Source organism: Orbicella faveolata, unplaced genomic scaffold (genome assembly GCF_042242905.1).
Source record: "Orbicella faveolata isolate gen_17 unplaced genomic scaffold, um_ofav_v1 contig_46, whole genome shotgun sequence".
Taxonomy (NCBI): domain Eukaryota; kingdom Metazoa; phylum Cnidaria; class Anthozoa; order Scleractinia; family Merulinidae; genus Orbicella; species Orbicella faveolata.
Window position 1 is genome coordinate 7,530,017 of NW_028301576.1, and position 24,139 is coordinate 7,554,155.

At 38.7% G+C, this 24,139-nt stretch overlaps 1 protein-coding gene and 1 long non-coding RNA gene across 4 annotated transcripts in view; one reads left to right on the top strand and one right to left on the bottom strand.

Annotated features, from left to right (window-relative positions):
• LOC149098203 (uncharacterized) overlaps positions 1–24,139 on the bottom strand; it is a 443,460-nt gene that overhangs the window by 80,281 nt on the left and 339,040 nt on the right. The window lies entirely within an intron of this gene.
• Positions 1,876–22,557, top strand: LOC110040857 (oxysterol-binding protein-related protein 11-like). 3 transcript variants are annotated; one of them, XM_089277533.1, is made up of 24 exons: positions 1,876–2,036; positions 2,249–2,280; positions 3,663–3,768; positions 3,958–4,005; positions 4,560–4,641; positions 5,155–5,234; positions 5,440–5,700; positions 6,774–6,815; positions 7,011–7,040; positions 8,145–8,192; positions 8,863–8,890; positions 11,276–11,309; positions 13,087–13,137; positions 14,585–14,754; positions 15,644–15,777; positions 16,290–16,375; positions 16,558–16,639; positions 17,194–17,377; positions 18,042–18,152; positions 18,867–18,930; positions 19,456–19,678; positions 20,140–20,301; positions 20,649–20,714; positions 21,118–22,557. In XM_089277533.1, exons 1-24 carry the CDS (start codon positions 1,920–1,922, stop codon positions 21,223–21,225), a joined length of 2,349 nt encoding a protein of 782 aa, XP_089133659.1. In that variant the 5' UTR covers positions 1,876–1,919; the 3' UTR covers positions 21,226–22,557. The 3 variants fall into 3 exon arrangements, with proteins under 3 accessions (XP_089133659.1, XP_089133661.1, XP_089133662.1); XM_089277535.1 differs by having other exon boundaries at positions 2,264–2,280; XM_089277536.1 differs by lacking the exon at positions 13,087–13,137 and having other exon boundaries at positions 1,877–2,036.

Genomic DNA, 24,139 nt, shown 5'->3' on the forward strand with positions numbered 1-24,139 from the left:
TTGAGATGTGGATCGCGACGTTTCGACTGCTTGACCCACACGTAGGGTCAAGGAAGCTATTCACATAAGACCTCACCCTAATAACATCAACAGGGATAGTGGAATTGATATTCCTGAAGCATGGATGCCCACGATCAAGAAACACAACAACAGGAGAACGGTACAACAGCGGACCACTGAGGGAACAGCTACTCGCCGGAACAATGGAACAATAGGAAGATCGAAATGCACCAATCACAGCCGACCTTTGTGATATAAATGATACCGCGCAATCAGTCGACCTTATAGAAGACTAGCAGTAAGCTGTCGAAACGTCGCGATCCACATCTCAAGTGACTACATCGTGAGACAAACGATAATACACTTTATTAGAGCGATCATTTTATTTACTCAACACCCGCAGTGCTATTTTTCTCTATAATTGAACGCAGAGTATTGATGGCTTTAGTCTTTTATCACAAATATATGTTAGAAAAGGTAAAGATGAAAAGAACTCAGCAATTCTCAGCTTTTTCTTTGTTACCGAAAGAACCCAGTTAAATACAGCGCATGCGTAGTAAGTAAAAAAATTGCGATTGAACGAAAATTTGCACTCTCGGAAATATGCCTATTTCTCAAAAACCACTCATTAGAATTTTACCAAATTTGGCACGAAAATACTTTCGGAAATAAGTAACTGGAGTATTGAAAGTAATTGAACTTTAACAAAGGAAACTCTAGATATTCCAGTAAACCTTCAACAAGGGATAGTTAAAGATCTCTCTGTTAAGGTCATTTCTCACATTTGCATTGCACATCCTTACTGCGCATAATTTATGGCGTCATTAGCGCGCGCTCGTGCACGCGCATATTGAAAACATGACGGATTTGCCTTGATATTGAGCTCTTTCAGTTGAAAAATGGCTCTAGCTCACCAACGAGCACGGGCACCCCAATTTTTTTTCCAGTCATTGTAATCAACTAATCATAAGCTTCGCGCGAGAAAAGACTGATCTAAGTTCTATTGCTGAAATTTTAATAAATAAGAAAAATAGCAGATACACTGTGGTCTTTTCTATTTTGCAGTCGGTAACCACGTCAAGAAATTTAGTTCAAATTTTAATCAAGGATTTAGTTTTTTGTCTGAATCAAACTTAATATGTTTAGTTGTGTCCGACACAATGTATTGACTGTAGTTTAATGCGTTTTCTTATGAGTCTGGGCTCACAAAGATTTTACAATTAGTGGGAATGCATTTTTATAATAAGCATTAAAAAATGCCAAAATGGGGCATTTTCAATGCCTCACTGTTCCTTAATGAGCATGGGCAGCCCCCTTTTTTATTTCAAAATTGAAGTTATCATATGACAAATATTCAGTGGACAAAGTTTGAACAAAAGTCTATTGTCACTTTTATTTCAGAGGAATTACCTTAAAATATCAGCAAAATGGTGTTAACTTGTGAGAATCGTTACAAGCTTGTTGTATGCGAATAATAAAGAAAATCTGATGACTAGATTTTCTGCAAATACATAAAACCGATTTTAAAGGCCTGTTTATTTTTATTCGTGTTGCTATGGCAACGGCACATACGTCAGCTTAACCATCAAAAAACCAAAGTTTGTGTTTTTAACTTGCTTGCTGCCATTTTTGGCGACCGAGAGATCAAGGGTTTTAGAGAAAAAGGTGAATGAAACACAGGTATCAAAAACTGTGTTCAGCCACCTTAACTTAAGGCAATTTTCGCAAAAATTTACTGCTAAAAAGCTTTTTTGTTACAATTTTTTTCCCCGCGTACTAGTAGTGACGCGGTGAGTCGCACCCATTTTGTAATGCGTCGGGATGGCGTGACTTGGCGTGACAAAACGACAGTTCTCTACCCCAGAAAGCAGACTAAGTAGACATGAAAACGAGTCCGCCACAATACAGCACCAGCCAAGATGGCGGTCGCTGAAGATATTCTAAAGGACCCTTACTTTGCCGACCTAGATATCGACCTCAGCCAGTTCTCAGAAGAAGAAAAGACCGTTATTCTTGGTGTTATGCAAAAAGCCAAGGTAAGCATTGAAAAAGCTGGAAATCTTTGTTTGTATTTCAGGTTTTCCCGTGGTAATCATCACGTGTTTAGGTATTCCGTGTTTAAATTTCGTCGATCCTTTGGCTTGTCCGATAAAAATTGATGTTTAGGATTTTGTTCCTCTAGTAAGAGAACTTGTTTGCGTTTTCGTATCCCCTGTGTTTTTTTTTTTTTTTCTCATCTTAATTGTAGGTTCTTGACCAACAGGATGAAGATAAATTTAGGTAAGGCATTTCTTAACCAGTATATGTGTAGTTAGATTGTGCCTTATAACTTAGAGATGATTTATAAAACAAGTTCTGATATAATTTCAGTTCAAAAAATAGACCTAGTGAAAGCGCATATCCTGATTGGCTGATAAGCCGTTTTACTGCAACTCTACTGGAGAAAATAATATTTCCATCCTGTTCACGACATTTCTGTATTCTTCTCGTGGTCAGTGTGATAAAATACGGACTAAGTTTTTTTTTCGCAAAATTAATATGGTGCTGAAATAGGGAGTTTGCATACTAAGCTCTCTAAATTTGTTTGAAACTTGTGACGGATAACTGGAGTACAGAATATCTCACAGAGCTCAGACTCAGAGAAGTTGATTGTTTATCATCTTTCCATAACATTTTTTAATTCTTGACATCTTTTATTCAGTGATTTCGATTTAATTGCTTTTCCTGTAACCTGACAATGAAAACAAGCAACACTGGCTGGGGATGAATGATCCTTCTGAGATGAATAAGCCATCTGAGACAAATAATTCGTCTGTCAGATAAATCTTTCTAGGCATAAATTCAGTTTAGATTAATTATGTGGCAAAACTCGTCTTTGGCTGATTTGTATGTCAGTATGTCTTCAAGAAGATGATTCAAATGAATCAGTTGTCTTGAAGACAAATTTTGCCACATAATTCATCTTAACACCAGGCCTGGTTGTTTGAAGGCTGAATAATGTTATCCACCCAACAAATTTGCTATTCAGCAGATAGATCATTATCCAGTTGATTTGTGTTAATAGAACAAACCAGGCCATGTACTGGATATTGATTTAACCAGTGGATTGAGGATTGCATTTTCTCCTTTTGAACAACGTGGGCCAGATTTTTACACACACTATAATTGTCTCAGATGGATAAATTGTCTCAGATGGATGAATGATTATTGTCTCCTAATATAAATTCAGCATTGAAAAATTTGTCCCTAGTATAAATTTGGCCATTAATGTGTAGTTCCAGAAAATATCCATGCCTCCCCCATGGAAGAGATTTTTTCCAAGATCCCCCAACCCCTCTGGAAATTCCAATTAAACTTGATACATTTCTTTAAATCTAATGGTCTTAGAGAACCCCCCCACCCCACCCCCCCCCCCCAGGAAACTCCAATCCCTTCTAATTCTGTGGGGGGAGTATGGATATTTTCTGGTACTGCACAATGCATGGTATGCATGTTATTTCAGATGAGTGATTGGATACACCTAGCATATAGCCAGTGGCATTGTGATTTTTTTTTACTACTATTCAGCCACCTAGGTTATGTTGTCTAATTACTATTAATATTAAATCCTTGTATATTCATAACTTTTTATTGCAAGAGGGTTTGTGACGTTTTTAACTCAGGAAACCTACAGAGGGACAGCTTAGCAAGTGGACCAATCTTATGAAGGGCTGGCAGTTTAGATGGTTCACTCTAGATCCTGATTCTGGATTGTTGGAGTACTATGTGGTAAGAATTAATGATCAAGACCTCAATTCTGATTACAGTGTCAATACATTGTCAAATAGTCATGTGAAGAGTATACATTAATGAAAGGAGGTCATGAACCATGAGAAATTGTAGCAAAATAATATTATATATTAAGATGCTATTGTGATTATTTTGTGATTATGTTGTAATTGATCTCTTTGTACCCAGGACAGGGAGAAGAAGAAGCTGGGGCCTCGAGGATCAGTTTATCTTGGAGTAAGTGTATTGAGAGTCACTGTTTTTGTGAAACTCCATAGGGAAATCCAGGGGAAAAGTGTAGGGGTTTGAGACAATACTTCTTATAAGGACTATATCAGGGTGACACTAGGGAATTTAAGATTATGGTATGGCTAGGTTGTACATGTAGCTCTGTTGTTACACTTCCGGTGACATCATCACATGCTTCGCCATGTTGATGTTGCGTGTGTGCACTTGATGTACATGTATGATGTGGTATGATATTGCTTAGTTAGTGGTGTGATATTGCATACATGTGGATCTGCTTTTTGCCTCTATTTCAAAATTTTGCCAAATACAAATCCTTTTATATGAAAATGAGTTTGATTTTTTGTGGAAACAAGTCCAGTGTGAAGAGGTCCCTTGGTGTTCGTTGTGTCAAATTATGTTGCTCAATAAGATCTTTGAATTTTGAGCTGTAATGCCTGTAGGACTTCATGCTACTTTGTCAGTGGGCAATTGTTTGGTGACTTATTTTAACTTAGCTGATGTTTTATCATTTTTATTCATTTTATTTGTGATGTTTTTAATAGGGAAGTATTATTGCTCCCAGTGATGAAGATTCATTCACATTTACTGTTAGTGCAGCCAATGGTGATATTTTTAAACTCAGAGGTAAATACTGTATATGGTACACTTAACTTTCCAGACCATCTGCACCATATCTTTTTTTATTATCTGTGACACACCCTACACTTGCACCTCTGCCGAGTGAGGAACCGATATAAATTTGTCCAGGCTGGTTAAAGTCTGCATCAGGTGAGTGACCCATACAACTGGTCATGAGCTTATCTTGGTTTCTGTAGCATTTAGCAACTGGGGTGTATTTCTACTTCCTCCTGGATGGAATGCTGGTCAACCTCCACCCCTCCCCCACCCCACCCTATATCAATCTGCTGACTGGTACCCACTTAATATACACCTTGGCAGAGAGAGACCCTGTGTGAGTAAAGTGTCCTACATGAGAACACAATGCAATGAACCCAGTCAGGACTCAAACCAGGGCTGCTTTATCTGCAGGCCAGCATGCTTATCATTAAGCCACCTTGCCTAAAATGATAAATAATTGTTAATTATTTTGACAGGACTAGTATACTGACAAAAAATTAAAATTGCTTTATATTTCAGCCAGTGATGCTAAAGAAAGACAGGACTGGATAAACAAATTGAGAAGTGTTGCTGAGTTTCATACATCAAGTATTGCTCAGGTGCTGGTTTAGGCTTTATTTAATATGTAGTTTTAATCAATGCTAGTTTTCATACGGTAAGCAAGGTTTGTCATTTCACATTAACTCAAGTCAGCTGTTTAAATGGAAGTGCTTCAAGTTCTTTCAATCTTCACTCAGCAAGGCAATATGATTTTCAACCTAAAACTTAACCTGTCCTTGAACAGTTGTTTGAATCTCTTGCTAGGCTGCCCCACCATTATATGCTACATCTGGTTTTCCTGCACCACCCACTCATTCAACCAGCGCTGTGAAGCACCCAGCAACAGCTGCCTCATTAACTGGCCCCTCTACTGTGGTAGCAGCGGATAAAATCAACACAGACTCCCCTAAATTAGCCCCTAAAACCTACCACGTACCTGAGAAAATCACGGCAGGACTGTCCCAGATCAGAGATGAATTGTACAGAATAGAAGATCAACAAATGGTTTTTATTGATCAGTTGGAGGTAAATGTGTGGTGATTTTTTCTTTGAGTACATTTTACAGTACATGACAACTTCAGTTTGGGATCGACCAGCACTTAAGTATTTATTACAGGAGGCATTCTGACCTACATGTAATGATTAATGTGCTTGACTCTGGGGTGAAACGTCTGGATTTGAGCTCCAGTAGGCGTTATTGCAGGGGTGGGGTGGTGGTGTCCTGCAGAACATTGCAGGATTAAATCCGGTAAGTGACTGAAGCCTGATACTTTACCTTCACCCTCTGTTTGTCTTGGTTTCCTGAATCACTTTGTGCATTCTTTCAAATGATGATACATAGGTTCTCCACAATTTCCTCCCAACTGGCTACAGGTCTGTTGTGGACTGACAGTTCATTCTGACAGGTCACCTCACCTAAAGAGAGTTGCCCTTATTTCTGCCTCCATGATCTGCACCATGTTCTACTTAGCCAGAGCTCTCACGGATATCTTCCTCTTCCTTTGTGGATAATGCAAACTAAATTTCATAAGCATGAATTCAGAAAGAGTACATAGACTTCAGCTCATCAACAGCAGGGTAGTCTCAAAGTTTTGAAGTAGGCAACTTTATTTTTAGTGTAGATGGCTGATTTTGCCATCTTTTTTGTAATAGGGTCAAGTCTACACAAGCCAAGTGGCCCATCAGGCCGGCACTCATCTCTGGTTTCCATTGCATGAAGCAACTTTTAGTGTTTCTACTCCCCCCTTGGTGGGATGCTTGTCCATTGCGGGTTTACCCCCAGCATTGATATCGTCGGTACCCATTTCTATACCTGGGTGTAGAGAGGCACTGTGAGAGTAAGGTGTTGTGCCCTGGCATGGGCTCAAACCTGGACTGCTTGATCTTTTTGTAAAGAATCACACACTCAGATAAATAGCCAAGCAGAGTATCTGGCTGAGATCATGAAGTAAAGTAGATGTTAATTTTTGTGGTTGGCCAGCTATTTTTGTCAACCCTGATCAGTGGTGCTTGTTCACATATGCCATGTAAAATGTTTTTGTTTTGTGGTTCAGCCAGTTGTTGTTAAATTGTGGGTAATCATAGTATATTTGTTGCAGGTAGAGCCAACTGGTGAAGAGTCACTTTTTCCATTGGATAATGTAAGCTTTGTTAATCAATGGAACAAAAAGTGTTAAATTCATAGTCTATTATTATTATTATTATTATTATTATTAATTATAATTAATCTAGTAAGTGCATTCTGATAGTTGTTGTCAGTTGATGACAGCACATGAGTCTGCTTTTCCTAAGCAATACTGGGAAAATATAGTTGTACGTATTTTTGTTTTTTGCAGGATGTACTTATTTTAAAGGCAACTGCACAGGTAACTAGGACTGGATCAATCATTAAACAAAACTATGAAACTTTTGTACTCACGATGAACTAATTTTTGTTGTCTTAAACTGAACTGCCACTTGTGTATAGGACCTACATGTATACATACATTTCTTGGCTACTTCTTTTGAGCATTGGTCTGAACAGTAGAAATCATAAATCTTCAGATACAGTACTCTCAGCACTGTTGTTTTTGTAAATGCAGTTAAAAGCAACAATACAGTTCACCATATAGGTTTTACTCTCATCATCATCATCATTGTCGTCATCTTTGTCATCATTGTCGTCATTGTCGTTACAGGCCTTATCGCACCATGGGACACATAAGGCCTTAGGTTTTTCTCGAGGGACCAACATATGAATTGAAAGAAGCATATTTGCATAACTATCTGGAGGGCTGTGTTGTCAGAATTAATAAATTATTTTATTTTATTTTGTTTCCCTGTAAATGTAAGTAAGTAACACCTGGTGTAAATAGGTAATGTACATTGTAGTATCAATGTAGCCATAGCAGAGTACTTTGTTATTGTAATTTATAATTTGTGATACATGTAATTTGCTAAAGATCTGGAGGACAGTGTTACCGACTGTAAAAACTATTTGAAAACTAAATCGAACTGCTATGAATGCTGCTATGTTAGCTTTCAGCTTCTAAGCACAATCATGCAACTTTGGTTTTCTACTTGATGAGTGCTATAACTTAATTTAAAAAACGAACTCAAATCAATCAGACAAAGACTGTGAGGGCCATAGCCAGTCTGAGGCAACCGAGGCACTTACCTCAGTCATTTTTTTTGTTTCTGTAGTTTCTTTTTTGAAGGGTGAGAGTGAAAAAGCTGCTAGATACACTGCACCTGTAGGGAGAGAATTTAACCATGGGCATTGCATTAGTCATAATTTGTTCATGGACATTTCTGGCTACTGCCCTGAAAGCATCTTCTTTCAACAACAACCTGTAACCACCTGTAGTTAGTACATTTTCCTGCTCTTAGCTTTGCCTTTAGTTCTCATTGGGTCGTAATATATCCTAGTTGACACAGATAAAACTTTCCATGTTAAATTAAAAAGTTTTTATTAAATATTTCTGTTTCAGTCTGCCCTTGGTACTCTTCACCATTGCTTCTCCATCCTTCAAGGGCAGGTAGGTTTTTTGTTTAAGTACATGTAAGTAAACTTGATGCTATCAGTGGTTTAAAATTTACATGTGTACAGTATTATGTTGAATTATTTTATCTAATTTTTGTGCTGTGGAGTTTTGTTAGAAGCATTACTGTAAGAAGCAATCTCTTGAAGTGAAAGAGTCCAGTTACGATGTCTTAGATTCTGTAAGTCGTAGACTACCTGTACAGGTATTAATTTTGCGAGAGTACTTAAGGTTGAAATTAAATGTTTGCTTTATAAGAGTGTCACAGCATAATTTTGAGGAATGTTTTTTTTAACTATAATTAGTGAAATGTGATTTTAAAATGAATTGACCTCTCTGTTTTTAATCCAGTTGTCAGAACATTTCTTTGTTCCAGGTTTTCTTTTCCAACATAAAAATAATTAATAAGTTTTGACGAGATTTCAGTTTTGCTCACGACAGGTTAAGTTCGAAACAGTTATACTGAAAATGTCAAATTTTCCCTACCTTTTGGCCTGCATGACGTTATTTTTAGTGAAAATGTTGTAGAACATCAGTTTACCATAGTTGATGAATTTCTTTGTAATGTGGTGACGTTTTTAAGAAACTAGTCTACTAGTTAATCACTCTGGAATAAGCGAATATTTGGGTAGCTGATTGCTTTGTTGTTTTTCTTTTGTCTTTATAGGCTGCTGAATATCAAACTGAAGTTCCAGGTATCTGTGTTTGACTTATTGTTCTCAAACTCATTAATAATCCATCAACTCTAAACAAAGGAAATCATGACCGTTACAATGTTTGGATATCTGTTCTTAATTGGCATAGATTTTTACGATTTTATTTCTCCGCTTTCTCCATAAATTTGGTTTCGATTGAGAAGATATATCAAGCAATCAAGACAGTATATGGCCACATTTTCAAACACCTCGAAGTTCGTCAAAATACTCCGCTGCGCGTCGTATTTTCAACTCTCTTCTCAACGTTTGGAAATGTGGTCAAACACGGCCTTTCGTGTTTGTTACAAAATTATAACTTCTTGCTACGTTTGGGAACAGGTGTACAAGATCCCCCACCCCCCTACCCTTGGCAACTCCGCAGCAGAGGAGGATAGACTAGGAATGAACGGAAAAAAGTGAACGAGAATGACTCGGAACGAAAGGCGCATCCCCGTTCCTAGACTATATCATTCACCTCCATTCTCGTCCCCAGAGCCGTTTGTCTCTTTTATCCGGCGGAGCCTTGGCGCAAGGAAAACTTAGCTTTGTAGACTCATGATTCGATTGGCTAGAGTCTTGAAATAATTGATTTTCACTAAATCAACGCTGGTTTCCTTCCCGAAAATGTTCACTGGTTGATCTCTAACTCAAAGCGTTCCATGGGGCACGAATAAACAATCTCTTTTTAATTAATTTCCGTCGGCGCCATGTTAGAATTTGTCTGAATAGTCCAAATTGGCTTATTGTGGTTACATGGTGCGTTTTTTTCCTTTGGTTTAAAATGAGCTTAAATATCGCGACACAGAAATTCTTTAAGGCTGCACTCGTCACGCAATCTTAACTCCCTGCACGGGTGGCAAGCCATGGAACTCCCGCCATCTTCTTTACGCGAGAAAACTTATAAATAGCAACGGTTTGACGCTCCTGGACCACAGCGAGTTACGTACATCGTTATACTAAGAGAAATATTCCATGTTTGTTTTTTTGATTTTTCAAAGTTTCGAATAAATATTTTCTATTTCTCCCTATTACAGCTGACAGGGGTCCTCCTGTTAATACGTTAAACAGCTTAAGCAGTTAAAGTACATTTAACACTTCACAGGTCCCTTCACATCTTTTAGGCAGCACGGTCTAAATGTTTTAGATGTGTTGAGTCCACCACGTTATTTTTGAACCTTGAGATCCATGTGATGGTTATTACAATTATGTTTGAATTTTAACATTGTCTCCCGCTTATTTCATTAACATATCCCTCAGACAACATTGTGTATATTTAAGTTATCTTCGTGTCTTGGTACAAAAACTGGTGGCTTCAGCAACATACCTCGCGGTTACTCGCGGTTTAGTCACGAGTCAGTTACAGTTTTCCTTTTTGAAATTACGACCATCTCAAATAGATATTTAACAAATTTGCTTGAATAAAGTTGTTTACAAGAAATGCCTGTTATTTTTTTTAAATTTTAACTTGGCTCTGCTATTTGGCAAACGTTGCCTGACTGGTATAATGTAGCAATTATTTTGGCGTAAAACAAATTTAGGTCGGAGACAAATACCTTTGGACTCAATTCTCTGATGGATGACACGTACGTATTTATTTATGTCAGCTCACTGACGTAGTAGGCACAGTGTGAATCATAAATTATTCACCGTATACACTGGCAGAATTAGTTGTATAAATGTGTTGCCACCATGATACACAATTCTCTATTTTTGAGTTTTATTGAAACTGGAAAAAACATGTTGAGATGGAGTCAATCGCTGCCTTAATTTAGTTGACGAGATTCTGCTTAAAAGAAACGGTGAGTTTCTCGATTTCTGCCGACATGCACGGCAAATTTGTGTCCAATTTTCGTCTCATTATGCCCTCCCAGGTGAAAATGTTATTGTGAGAATTCTTTATTACCCTAGAAGCGTGTTGAAAGTGCTCTCGTATTTGATGTCTTTGTCTGTGAATTGCGTCGCATGTGTGTGTAAAATAAATTGTCAAATTTGTTTTCTTTTGTGGTAAAACCCACGGAATCGTCGTGTCTTGGTTAAATACTTAAACGCAAAGGGCAAGCTTGAATAGAATCGTGGTCACAGCGAGAGTAATTATTTTTGCTATTGAATGTTTGCTGTTGAAGGTTTCAGTAGCAAGTTTCAGCGTCGGCTATTTTGTGTGATTAGGGAGAACTTTTCTCGAAGGTAAAAGTTATCCGAGACCTTTATTGTTGCTGGTCCCGAATGACGATTACGAATTGCGCAAACGGAATACGATGTAGTTGTTTCCTGCGCGGGCTGGTGGCTGTTATTTCAATTTACATAACTTTATGCTGAGTACAAAGCAAAACATTACTTAATATGATAAATATGTAAAAATTCGTGTCTATTTTTCTCTCTTTCCAGAGCAAGATTGGCAACAACAGGAAGCAGTAACAGAGTGAGTATGGCACTTGGAAACCTTTTTTTTTACCGTTAAGTTTTTCTTCGTAGCTATCCGGTGTTATAGTCAAGCTATTGTCAATATCATTTACACAAGTTTTCTGGTTGTATCTATTTTCACTAGGGGCACGTGTATGTAGTTGTGTGTTATCTGTGATTGAGAAATAACCGTGTCCACTTCAGTCGTATATATTTTTACGCTTTTCGACTTCCTGGTGTTGTTTTTATCATACTCCATAGCAGTTATTTGTTAGTACGTTTCTCATTTTCGTGTACTTTTCTCAGATTATCTTCGGTTTTGCTTCTCCAACCGCTTTCAGAGGTTCCTCTCTACCTCCGGACCCTCGGGTAGAAATTGCACTTTCTTTAGTTTGGAAAAATTAGCGAGACTGAAGGAAAAATGAACAGGTTAAAATTAGCAGTGAGCTCTCGAATTATACTTTGCTTTAAACCTCAGTGCTCGCTGCAGTAATTATAAAAACGAAACTACTGATCTGATCTCTTAGGAAAAGAAACGTGAGTGCGACAGAAAAAATGAAGTATTTTTCAGTCAGTGTAGAGCTAACAAAACGAACCTTTTGATACACCACAACTCAGCCTGTCTTTGTTTATCCTGATGTACGAAGCCTCCCGATTAAACAAACAATTGTTTTAGAGAAAGAATGACTAAAGGTTTGCTGAAAGCTCCAGTAGAAAAATTTTGAAATTTTTGTAGTCTAACAAACGTCAAAACGGTGGAATACTATAAATTTATTCATTTTAGAACAGGACATTTTTATAACGTTAGGAACACATTTTGATTTTACAAACTAACCGCCCTCGAGTGTCGGAGGTAATTCGCATGTCTTTTAGTTTAACACCACCACGCTAAGCCATTGGTTTAAAAATTTCGCGCCGCTTTGTCATCCAATCAGAAGGGAAACCAGAACCAATCGTGACTCACTCGGACACGCTTTCCCGCGCTTCTCGTCGGCTGCATCTATTTACTTCGAGTTTTGATTGGTTCATTGGATTGCTTGTGTCCTTTGTGATTGGCCAGAGGGACTAACTGGTTTTGTTTTTTCAAACGAATTGTGAAGCGTAGTAATGCGAAACCAAAAAAATTTCGATACTCCGAAAGCGAAGACCGCTCTGAGGGAAATGATACCGGTCGCGATCATGTCCTTCCGCAGGCAATATTTCTTGCACTTTGGATGTTACATTGGTTTAAAAAAAAAGAAGTTATTAACTAAACGGTGCTTGAATACAGTCGATCTCGCAGGCCCTGTTCTAAAGCTTTAGAAAAGTAAAGTATAAATGAAAATATGAAAGAAAATACTTTTCAAATATTACTGAATGTAAAGTTTAAAAAAAAAAAAACAAACCTTCATACACTACGGTAAAAGACGGTAAATCTACACTTAAATCAGAGTTTGACTTGAGACTGCCCTGCTTTCTGTGCTCCTTCACGTGAATAAATTCATACCAAATACGATTCCAACCTCGTACCCAGGATCTCCCTTCTTCCCGCCCAAGAGGGGTGGCAGTAACTTGAGACACTAGGAACGAGTTTGCACTTATACACGGTGGTTGCAATCAAATCTAAAGTTCTTTTTGTGCTTAGCTTCCAAATTTAAAAGACCTCACAAAGCTTTCAACCCACACGGTGGATACAAAGCAAGGACTGTAATTTTTTTTCCACCTACAGCCCAAGATGCTGATGTAGACGACCCGCTAGTTAAACAGTTAATATAAGTGATAACAATGGCTTATTTAAAGGTTAAATCATTTGACAGAATTCAACGTGAGAACAGTAACTACCTTATGAGTCGGCGACGCCTTTTGAGGTAAAGATATGAAATAATTGCAATTCGTTTAATTAATCCTGTTCAACATTAATAGTCCTCGGTTTTGCAGCCCTAAAAGATGGTTACGAAGGCGTTGCGTGACAACCTGAACAACAATAAACAAGTGGCGCTTTTCGTAGCACTTGAAGAGGCTGAACTTTGTGTTACGGTGAGGTTGCTAAGCAACACGCACGTGCAAACTCTAGTAAGCATGCAAAAGTTAGGAGAGGTTTCGCAGTTTGGAGACTGAGTTCCTGTAACATTTTCCAAAATAATGATAAAATTAAGTGAGGATTTAAATACTAACGGGACCTTGATGAAAATGATATTTGATCCCAGGTGAGCGGCGATATTTGACCTAAATATACCCAATACCGGTATTTTTAAATATATTCTGCCTTCAAAGCCATCTTAAGGGATGTAAACCTCCAGTCAGTGAAAGCCTTGGTTTAATCATGGTTGCCGACGTTATTTTAAATCTGAAGAAGTGTGACATGTTAATCTGTAGTGTTACTCCAGGTGTAAATAGTAGTTTTATCACAGTTTTGTCAAAAAGGCTGAGAGCGAATTTCTAAACTTGAACTTAAAAACTAAAGTAAAATGTAACTCGTAAATTGTGACCGGGATGTTAACCACACGGATTTTTAAAACATTATTTTTTCTTTATTCTATGTTTTCAGCAATTTTACCGCTAACATTTGACAACGGTGTGTCTTCAAATCGCTAGGACATGACGCCCCAAGGAGTTTTTCTTGTTTGGCCAATTAAATTATTATGACACTGGAAAAAATTACAATTTTAAAATATTCATAGCCTTGACGTCATATTTTTGTTCTCGAAGTCTTTGGAATCATTGGGAAAGAACCTCTTGGGATGTAACAAAAAAATGCTGTTGTAATTTGGATCTAATAATGTTTTCGTGTTTTTAGATCTAAAACGTTCAATTAAAATCATCTTGAAAATGTCTTGAATGCCTTCTAGACCAAACGTTATTAAGTTTCAACCCAAAAGTTCTCTTTGTTCATTAATGATTGAAGGGGACGATAAGAAGGCGATATTTGGTTCGATTGCGTCGTTGTAGAGGAATAACACTCTGTAATGAATAAATAATAAAACTTCACGCTTCGACAATAAGCGATGAATTCGTCAACTCTAGAAGAATCGGCCGATACACACAACATTTACCATAGTGTTATTCCTCGGCTGATTTCAAAAAGGTAGTAAGTAATTATCGTATCGACTGCGAGGGATTGAATAAAAGCCGTATCAAGTAGCTTTGATGTAAAAGACTGACGAAATCACGCTTTCCTCATTGGATGCGATATGCTTATACAACAATAGAATGCGAAGTTTTGTAATTACGGTTAAGAACTCTGTAGGATGTGAAGGGTAATATAAGATATTCAGTTTTACACTGTGTAATGTGGTAATCTTTTCCGCTTTGAAGCTTAAAATCGCAAGGAGAACGGACTACAGGAGAAAGTCGACATTTTGGGTTCCACAAGAATCTTTCTACTCCAAAGTCGCAAAGGAAAGATGTTAAAAATACGGAAATTACCGAGAATTCGACAGTATCATGTTGTGAAAAAGCGAGAGCTGAGATGAAATATAACATCGGTGAGTAGAAAGAATTTAATTCTTGAACTCAGTTTGAATGTGATAGCGTTGTAACACACTCTTACACAATCGTTTAGGAAGTGTTTAATAGTTGAGATGTCTGCTACATTTTGATTCATTCATTTGCATATTTGTATTAATATTGTTTACTCAAACCGTCAACAGAAAATCAATTCTCTACAGTACAGTTGAATTTTGGAAAAAATCACAAAGTATTCTCTATTCTTGACCGCTTTTTTAAATCACGCTGTTTTATTTCATTCCTGTTGGTTCACGTATTGCAACAAACCAATATTTATATTTGATATTTCCTAGCCAGTCAGCTGGTTCTGTCCGGGCCGCTTATTATGATTTGTAGGCCCTTTTTTGGGGCACAAACGTTTTCAATTTTCATCTGTGGAAGAAGCGACTCTCTGTGAGTCATAGAATCCAGTTCTGGTCATGAATGTGGACAAAAAAAGCAGTTAAAATTGAAGCAGAGTTTTTTTTCCGCCAAAGATTTTCAGTTTTCTCTTCTGAAAGAAGTATTTAGCGTGAAATGTCATCGAATGAATCCAGTTCTGGCCAAGGATTTGAATAAAAAGCTGATTAGACTGTTCACAGCCCTCTGTTTTCTCGTATTTTTATTCCACTGTTGAACGCGCGGATCGAATCGCGAGAGAACTGGACGCCAGCACAAAACGGGAGACTTGACGGGGTAGGGGATGGGGACCGAGTGAACAGTCTAAGAGCTGATAAATGTGAAGTAGAGAGTAGAGGAATCTTCGGTTATAAAACGATCCGTCAAGAGGAACGTTATTGACTTCTGTGTCAATTCTAATAGTACGTAGGCTTTTAGCCAGAACAGCAAACTTGATTCTCAATAGTTTAAATGCTATTGTCCTTTTAGGTCACACAGACGAGGTTACTGACGAGGAAGCATACTGTGTAGGAGAAGAGCCTGAGAACCAGTCGGTAGAGGAACACAAAAGCGTTATATTGCATCTCCTCTCTCAGCTCAAGCTGGGAATGGACCTAACTAAGGTACCTAGCGGAGCACTCCTTCAGTGTCACTTTCTTCTCAGAGCAATAACGAAACAATATTTTGGCGGCATGCTGACGTGACAACATTCAAAGACTTTTTATGTTCTCTTTTTATGGTCATTTGAAGGGGCATGAATGTTTAAAACTCCCAAAAACTGTTTTTCATTAATAAAAACCTAAACATAATGGTATGATATGTGTGGCGGAATGTTAGCACTGTTTTACCAAACGTGTAGCTCTCCACAGATGATAGATAGCCGTGTGACTGTCACAGCCCTAACTGTTTAAACAGTGGTTAATGCTATCTACCGGATAAATCGCTATCCAGTATATAAGTTTTACTGTGCTTTCCACTGGATAGTAAGTGATTTATCTGTTGGATAGCGCTATCTACTCAGTTTGAACAACTGGTCAGTAAGCCAATATAGTAGGTGTTGGACTTCTTGGTCGCAGTTGGTGCAGCAAAAATACATCCTCTCCATCTTGTCTTTACTTATCTGTTGCTTCTCCAGGTTGTCTTACCGACGTTTATTCTGGAGCCTCGGTCGTTGTTGGAGATGTTTGCGGATTTTTTTGCTCACCCTGATCTGTTTGTTAAGTAAGTATCACACATGTGGTCTTTATCTTCTTAATATAATTAACTTCTTAATGTGCGTGTTACCTTTTTCTGTTTAATGTTGTGTTCCATTTTAGACTGTTTGTCCAGCTGAGAGAAGTTCAAATTATTTCATCACCGACAGCTTGTTAGTTTCAGTTGACACGTTTTTATTGCTTGTTCAGAATTCCTGATGGACTCACAGCAGAGGATAGAATCTTAGCTGTTTTAGAATTCTACTTAACTTCTTTCCATGCTGGAAGAAAGGTGAGAGGTTCAAAGTGTTATTGTTGTACCTCTACACTAGTAGGGGACTTCAGATTTTAGTATGACTACGAGATCGAGAATATTATGACTTTTCAATTCTTGTTTGCGGGCTTCACGTTCACATATCACATACCCATCTCATCCTATGAGCTACCATCCCTACCTTAAACCAACATGAAAAGCGAGGGCTCTGAAAACGTCACTGGTTTGAAATTCGAAAATCGTACTCTTCCTATATCTCTTACTCGTAGTCCAATAGAAAGGTCTGCACGGTCTTCGTTGCCCAGAATACATGTTCTGTTTGCACTTTACAGTGAGCCCCCACACACTACGCGAGGGAGGTTTTCACTATGTGACTAAAAAAGAAAGCACTTTCTTTTTTTATTTATTTAACATCAGGGACGCCCTTGATTATTTACGTTTGTAGCCCAAGAAGGTTGTAGCAGCAACCGAAACGTCCTGAAATGATTTTTTTAAGCCAGTGGCAACATATTTTTATCGAATGTAAAATCCTATTGTTGTTTTTGAGACGGTAATGGTGATTTTGTTTTCAGGGCGCTCTAGCCAAGAAACCTTACAATCCTATATTAGGAGAGACGTTTCATTGTTCGTGGAAAGTGCCAAGCACGTCAAATCCCAAGCAGACCTCTGCTAACAGCGTTATCGACCACACTACCACTGCTACGGATGACGGCAAAATAACATTCGTCGCAGAACAAGTATCCCATCATCCTCCGAGTGAGTAGGGTGTTCAGACTGAGAGGTTGATAACTTATAGGAGCTAAGAGACCTCACTTAGCCGCCAACACAACACCTTAGATACTCATAAAGTGGCATTTTGAACGACTTTGTTTTGAGTAGGAAACTGGATTGCCAAACTCACTGATTACTTCACGATCGTGACGTTGTTTAGATATCTGATCTTAATTAGAATAGAGTTTTACGATTTTACCTCTCCCTTTTCTCCTTAGTTTTAGTTTTGATTGAGAAGATATATCAAACGTTTAAGACAGTGTTTGACCACATTTCCAAACGCCTTTAATTTCGTCAAAAATACTCCACTACGTGTCGGAATATGTTTGGAAATGTGATCAAACACGATGTTTAAAGTTCAGTTTGATATATTATTTCATTATTGGCATACATTTATGATAGTTTGATTTTTGCGTCGTCAGAACAATTATCAGCAGGCGAACCTCAAAACTTGGCTCTGAGACTTAGGCAAGGAAAACAAAAGTAATTTTTCGCTTATTCCTCAACCTCCATGTGATTTCTTCGGTCTCATTTCGCTAAGAGCCGGCGTCAACTTAGATTTTTAATATATCGAAATTGCTAAGGTTCTGCGAGTTAAGCCGAGTTTAATTTAACTGTGAGTGTTTTTTCTTTATTTCTTCTTTTGTAGTCTCTGGATTCTACGCCGAGTGCCCGAGTAAGAAGCTCTGCTTTAATGCGCACATTTGGACGAAGTCAAAGTTCTACGGCATGTCTATAGGCGTGGTGAATCAGGGAGTAGGTAAGAGGCTGGATCAACAGCTATTTTCTCCTTACAATTTTCAGTACATTGTCAAATGGACAGGTGATAAAAATAACAAACATCATCAACTTGCTATAGATTTGCAGTGCAGAATTGTTTCCATCCAGTCTCTTTTTATCCAAAAACTCTCAAACTTTATAGCTGACAAATACTTGAGAAAAAATCAGTAGTTCGTGGCAAGTCTGACGCGGCGTTTTGTCTCGGCCAAGACACTCTTCAGAGACCGTGGAAATTTGGAAATGCTGTGGAGACTTTCTGATTTAGTTCTCCTGCCCTGTAAAAGATTTACGAATACAATTGTAGTTACCGTCTGGAAAAAAGTATGAAATTTGTCCAAACTGTGGTATCTCGGCCGATTATCGAATTAGTTTCCTTATTATATTGCTAAATGCCTCTAAATATGCAAATAACTTGGGTAAAAAGATTCTACAGGGCAAAAGAGAACCAGGATTTCGGAGAAGAGGTAAAAAGGATGGAAGAGGCACCTCGTTTCAGAATTGGTTACCTACATTAGTGTAGAACTGTTTAAGAATCGTTTTATGTTGTTTCTTGATCTCTCTGCTCCTGCTTGGTGTTCGGGTGTCAGCCTCAGATGTTTGTTGTTGTTGTTGTTGTTGTTGTTGTTGTTGTTGTTGTTGTTGTTAACGTTTTAAGTACACTCAGCTTACCTGCTTATTTGTTGTCTCTGTTTAGGTGTTATTTCTCTGTTAGAGCACAATGAAGATTATGTCATAACGTTTCCTAGCACATACTGCAGGTATGTTGAGTCTGGGATTTCCTTCTTGATAGTAGATCTATTGTTATTCTTAAACTGTAGATTTTTTACACCTAATCGTAACTTTTTGGTACGCTTCGGTGGCTTATCAGGTAGGTCGAGCAATAGTTTGTATTTTGTGAGACGTTGTCGAACCAAAATACCCATGGCGAGACCAAATAAGCCAGATATACCGCGAAGCGTATCGAAAAATGTGCGATTAGGTATTAACTGTACCCAAATTCGGCCACGCGACCATGATACCGCAAGATATCCCGGCTTCTGATTGGCTTATTGCGAATTTGGGTACGGTAATGCACAAAACGCGCGGCGTCTGTGCGATGGCGGCAAGAAAACCTCTTTGTAAACTTTACGTGACGACAGCATGAACAACAAAGTTGCTTTTTCGATTCCTGCTGGCCTCATAGTATGCCGACTCGGACTGCAGAAACTACTTACAAGAATAGATTGGGTTATTTCAAAACATACTAGACAAATATTTATGACATCATGTGATACAACTTTCAGGTCAATTTTAACCTTTCCCTGGGTGGAGTTAGGAGGAAAAGTTCACATCACATGCGCAAAAACTGGTTACAACGCGTCGGTGACGTTTCACACGAAGCCGTTTTATGGCGGGAAACTTCATCGAGTCACGGGTGAGGTGAAGAACACATCTACTGGACGAGTGATCTGTAAAGTGAATGGCGAGTGGAATGGAAAGATAGAGCTCAGTTTCACGAGCCATCAGGTTTGTTTGATCAGTTTCTAATTTCTCTTTGTTTGAGATAAATTTTAGTAGGCAAGTATTGGGAGTCGAGAATCAGATCAACAAGTAGAAATTATTGTCGTTTGAATCAGACGGAGATTCCTTCTCCTCAGTAGCATGCGTCTGACAAACTTATATAAATGTGTACGATAATCTGATGGTGGCTGTGTCATATAGAAATGACAGGAATTTTTGAAGTTGATGGCAACCATACAAATGTCTGCAATCCTTTGAAGCAGTTTGATACGCATTAAAACTGAATTTGGCGATGTTTTCAAATAGGGTGTATTTCTAAATATGACCAGGGCCAAGATCGGCGTATAAATTCTTATACAGTTGGGGCCATGAAAACGATGCTTGAAACTTCTCTGAAAGTGACGTCAACTTCATTCGAATTATGGCAGTATAAACCATGTGTGAATTATTTTCTTTGGCTTGTTTAGGAAGAACCCAGGATCCTGGACACGCAAACACTTCCGGTATGTCGTAAGCGAGTTTGTCCTCAGGCAAGCCAGGGAGAGTTTGAGTCCCGTAGGTTATGGCAGAAAGTTACGCATGCGTTGAAGACTGATGACATTGAGTCGGCCACGTCAGCTAAACACGAGGTGAGAGTAGCGCAGATTGTGGTGACTGTGGACCTAATGATCTCTCAACTGTAACTTTTGGAGAATTTGTTTTTACTTAAATACAGTCCTTTGAACGATTTTCAGGAATAACTGGGTTACAATAGTAACCTTCCGTTGCTGAAGACCATCTATACAAAAACTCCGACTACATCATATAAGAGAGAAAAATAGCTATATTTGCTGGGCCTGACCGTGTAAATTACTCAACGCGATCCTGGTGACTGGCCACAGACTACTTTACTGATCTGTTAACTGAAGGTTTGCCTCCAAGTGATCATAAAAGCCTCGAAGAGGTGACTGAACTTGTTCTTTTTTTCTTCTTTTAGCTTGAAGAAAGACAAAGAAAAGAAGCCAGAGAAAGAAAAGATTCTGGAACAGAGTGGAAAACAAAAGTAAGTTTTTTTCCTCGCTTGTTGAACTTGAAACATTTCAGTAAAATACTGAGGGATTATAGTTTTATAACCCGTTAATGGTACTTCATGAAAACCTTTCCGAACATTAACTGTTGCTTAACCCACAAATCGCGGAAAAACTGATCGCGAACTCGTCTCCGAGGATCTACTGCACCTTTGAAACCTTCTGCTTGGATGTTGCTAAGATACAGGACGTGTATCCGTAGTAACAAGCTGTGATAAACGCTTATTGTTTTTGATTGGGCGAGATAAATCTGAAGTTATTGCTCACCGTTACAAGTAAACCGCCCTTGTGATCGTAACCAACTACTTTTTCAACAGCCCTTAGCTTGATGTGGGTATTTTTTCTGTGTGCGTTTTCACTGCTTGTTTCCTTTTTCAGCTCTTTCATCGTCATGGTAACGGATGGATGTACAACAATCACATGAAACTGTCAGTCAAGCCCAGCGAAGAACAAGGATCCTCTGCATCAACGGAACCGACAGAATGATAACACGCTGGGTGTACAAATGCTCTTGACATTGCAGCTTGATTCGCGCCTTTTATCAAAAGTTTCAACAATGTTCTTTTTGGTGCTACATCACGTTTCTCAAACGCTCTGAGCAGAAAAGAGAATCGAGCAGATTGCCATCCTGTCAATCAATGAGATGACATCTTCACTGTCGGCTAATTAGAGAAAGCCGCTTTGTAGGACGAAAATTTGGCCAACATGGCGACGACATTGTTTTATCGGAAATGCTGGAACTCGATTCTTGATATCGATTGTTTCCGCTTCACTGGGTCACTGGGTTGTTTGTACCGTCTGGAGAACAATATTCATGAAAAGGGCAAAGAAAAACTCGCTTAGAGCATGAAGGGTAAGATGGTTAACTTCCCATATAGGCCTTGCTCCCAAGGTAATTCCTCGTGAAGTTATTTTTAGACACGGTGCCTTAATCTTCCGTGGACAATGTGACACGCGCGTTGCGAGGATTGTTTCGTGGACGATGAAAAAGCAGCATGGGCTGCTCACTGCGAATAAGCCGCGTCACAGGATTGGCTATTTCTAGGCCCTCCTGAGTTTTGGTCTATTTATAACTTGAGAAGGATTACTTTGGAAATGTGGCCTATATGTGGGATTAACTCTCTCACTCTTCATCCTCTTTTGGTTGAACCAAATTGCGTTAAAATGAAAAGCAAGGACGTAAAAACTGCCTTATTTAACACACAAGCTTACATTTTACATGCAAAAACCAGCAGGTATATATTTCGCAATAGCTTATGCACCGCATGTAAGTACACTTATAACTTCACCAAGCCTTCTTAGCTAAGCTAAGGCACCGAATATTCTTTTTGTTTTCCAAATGGCCGTCTTGTAATTAAGGTCTCTTGTCTCTTGGGATTCGTTATGTAGGGAGAGGTGTTGCGTGGCAACGCAAGTAACGGCTATATGGAAATCGCGTATCATGGTTATGGAATAAAGCGTTCAAACACACTATTCGAACTTTTTAAAGTCGGCGAGGTTAGGTGTACACAAAAATATTTTTTTAAGCCGAGAAGACTAGTCCTTAATTCGACTGCTTCTCTTCGACAAGAACTGAAAAAAAAGCTTTAAGTTAAAGTGGAATGCGAACGAACTGAACAAATCTATGAGAAATTGTTCTCGATTACCAGCCGCTGTTAAGGAAAGCTACACCGAACTCTCTTCTCGAGAGGATTCGAGAGAGTGGCGAAAATTGAGCCTATTGCAGAAGGCCTCATAAAAAAACCTTGCTGTAATAAGAGTTCCGTTTGGGAATTTCACAGAGTAATAATACGGCAATAAAAAAATCTTACACCTTGATTCCTTGTATGGTATATGGTATGTGGTAAAGCTATCGACATTTTAACAATCTCCTCACAAGACCTAACATTTGTTAAATAGACAAGTGTTGACAGTAAAGATAATCATTTAGCAAGTTAGGTGGCTAATTCGCAGCTATCGTTAAACTAGAATAGATGATGAACAGGTGATTTCTCAACACTAACACATCAGTCGATCAGTTAGAAGAAATAATCTTTCGGTCTTGTCATAGTCTTTGTTATCAAGATCGCTTGCAGAAATGAATTATGATCATTAATGATCATTAAAATATTTTCTATCATTTAGGAAAATTATTTTTATCTGGGACTATTTTATTACGCGCAAACGTCTTTTTTAATCTTTGGGAGAGTACATGCATTGTAAAAATCCGTTTCATCGCAAATCGAATTGATTCATTGAAATGGCCATCTTCGCAGACCCAGGGACATTGGTGCGAAGTCAAAGCGATAAAGAACAATGGGCGAAGAAAATTTGGATAAAAACGTCCCTGGGGACTGAGTCCAAACAGCTATGTGAATGTTGGCTTATGATTGGGCAGGAAAAATCTTTTGTATTTTTCTGCAAAGTCGGCGGATAGCAGGCGGCACAGTCCGTTTCGTATTTCTAATAAGAAGCCTACGCAAAGCCTCGTTCGTTCGCCATATTTGTCTTGCCTGTTTGGCGAGATTTCGCTTCCCGTTTTCTGTCCAACGTTTTTCTACCGATTTTCTCCTGTCATGCCTACTTTCCCTTAACCTCACTAACTGCACCGGGTCTCCTAGGATAGTAAGTGGCTTGGTTCCAGTCTAGCGTTGCTAGACGTTGTATTGTATTGGGAAGACCCGTCAGATAAACGCAGCTTGAAGTTGATTTCTACAGGCTCCTGTTGATTTCAGTCATCATCCTTGTTTCTAGGATTTTGATATTTTCTCTGTACATCTGGCTTGTGAACAGGCTCTCCAGTGACGAATGGGACGAAAGAGACCCACGCTTCCTCTGTGGTTATTTTTGTCACAACAAAGACGGTTATTACGATTAATATGCGTAAAATGACGTTTACGGCAAATGGCAAAATAGCTTTTGCTGTTCTTTTCCTAGCCTTTTAGAATATTTGTTCGAATAATTGTATGTTTTGTGAATTGGAAACTTAACTTATCAGAAGCAGTCTTTGCCGTTTACCGTAAACGTCCATTCAAAACTTTCTCATGTCCCTAGTTGGCTGATTACTTGGATCTCAGACTCTCCGTGCAATCCGTGTATATGCCTTGCATACGGTGGCTGCTCCCGCAATACAAGCAGCAGTCACTGAAACCGAGTTGTCCTACCGAAACGACAGGATAAAAGTCTTTTTCTTCCGCGGTAGCTCAGGGGCGGATCCAGGATTTTTCTTACGAGGAGGCGGGGACACCGCTAAGGAATAGCGTAACTGACTGGTGAGGTAAACAAATTTTAAATGCGAAAACGAAGAAGGCTTCATCTCGGAGAAGGGCGGGGGTGCGGACCCCCTGCACTCTCCCGCTAAATCCGCCCCTGGAGCTAACTAAAATAAAGACATCGTTAAGTTGCTTTGGCCTCTTGTTAT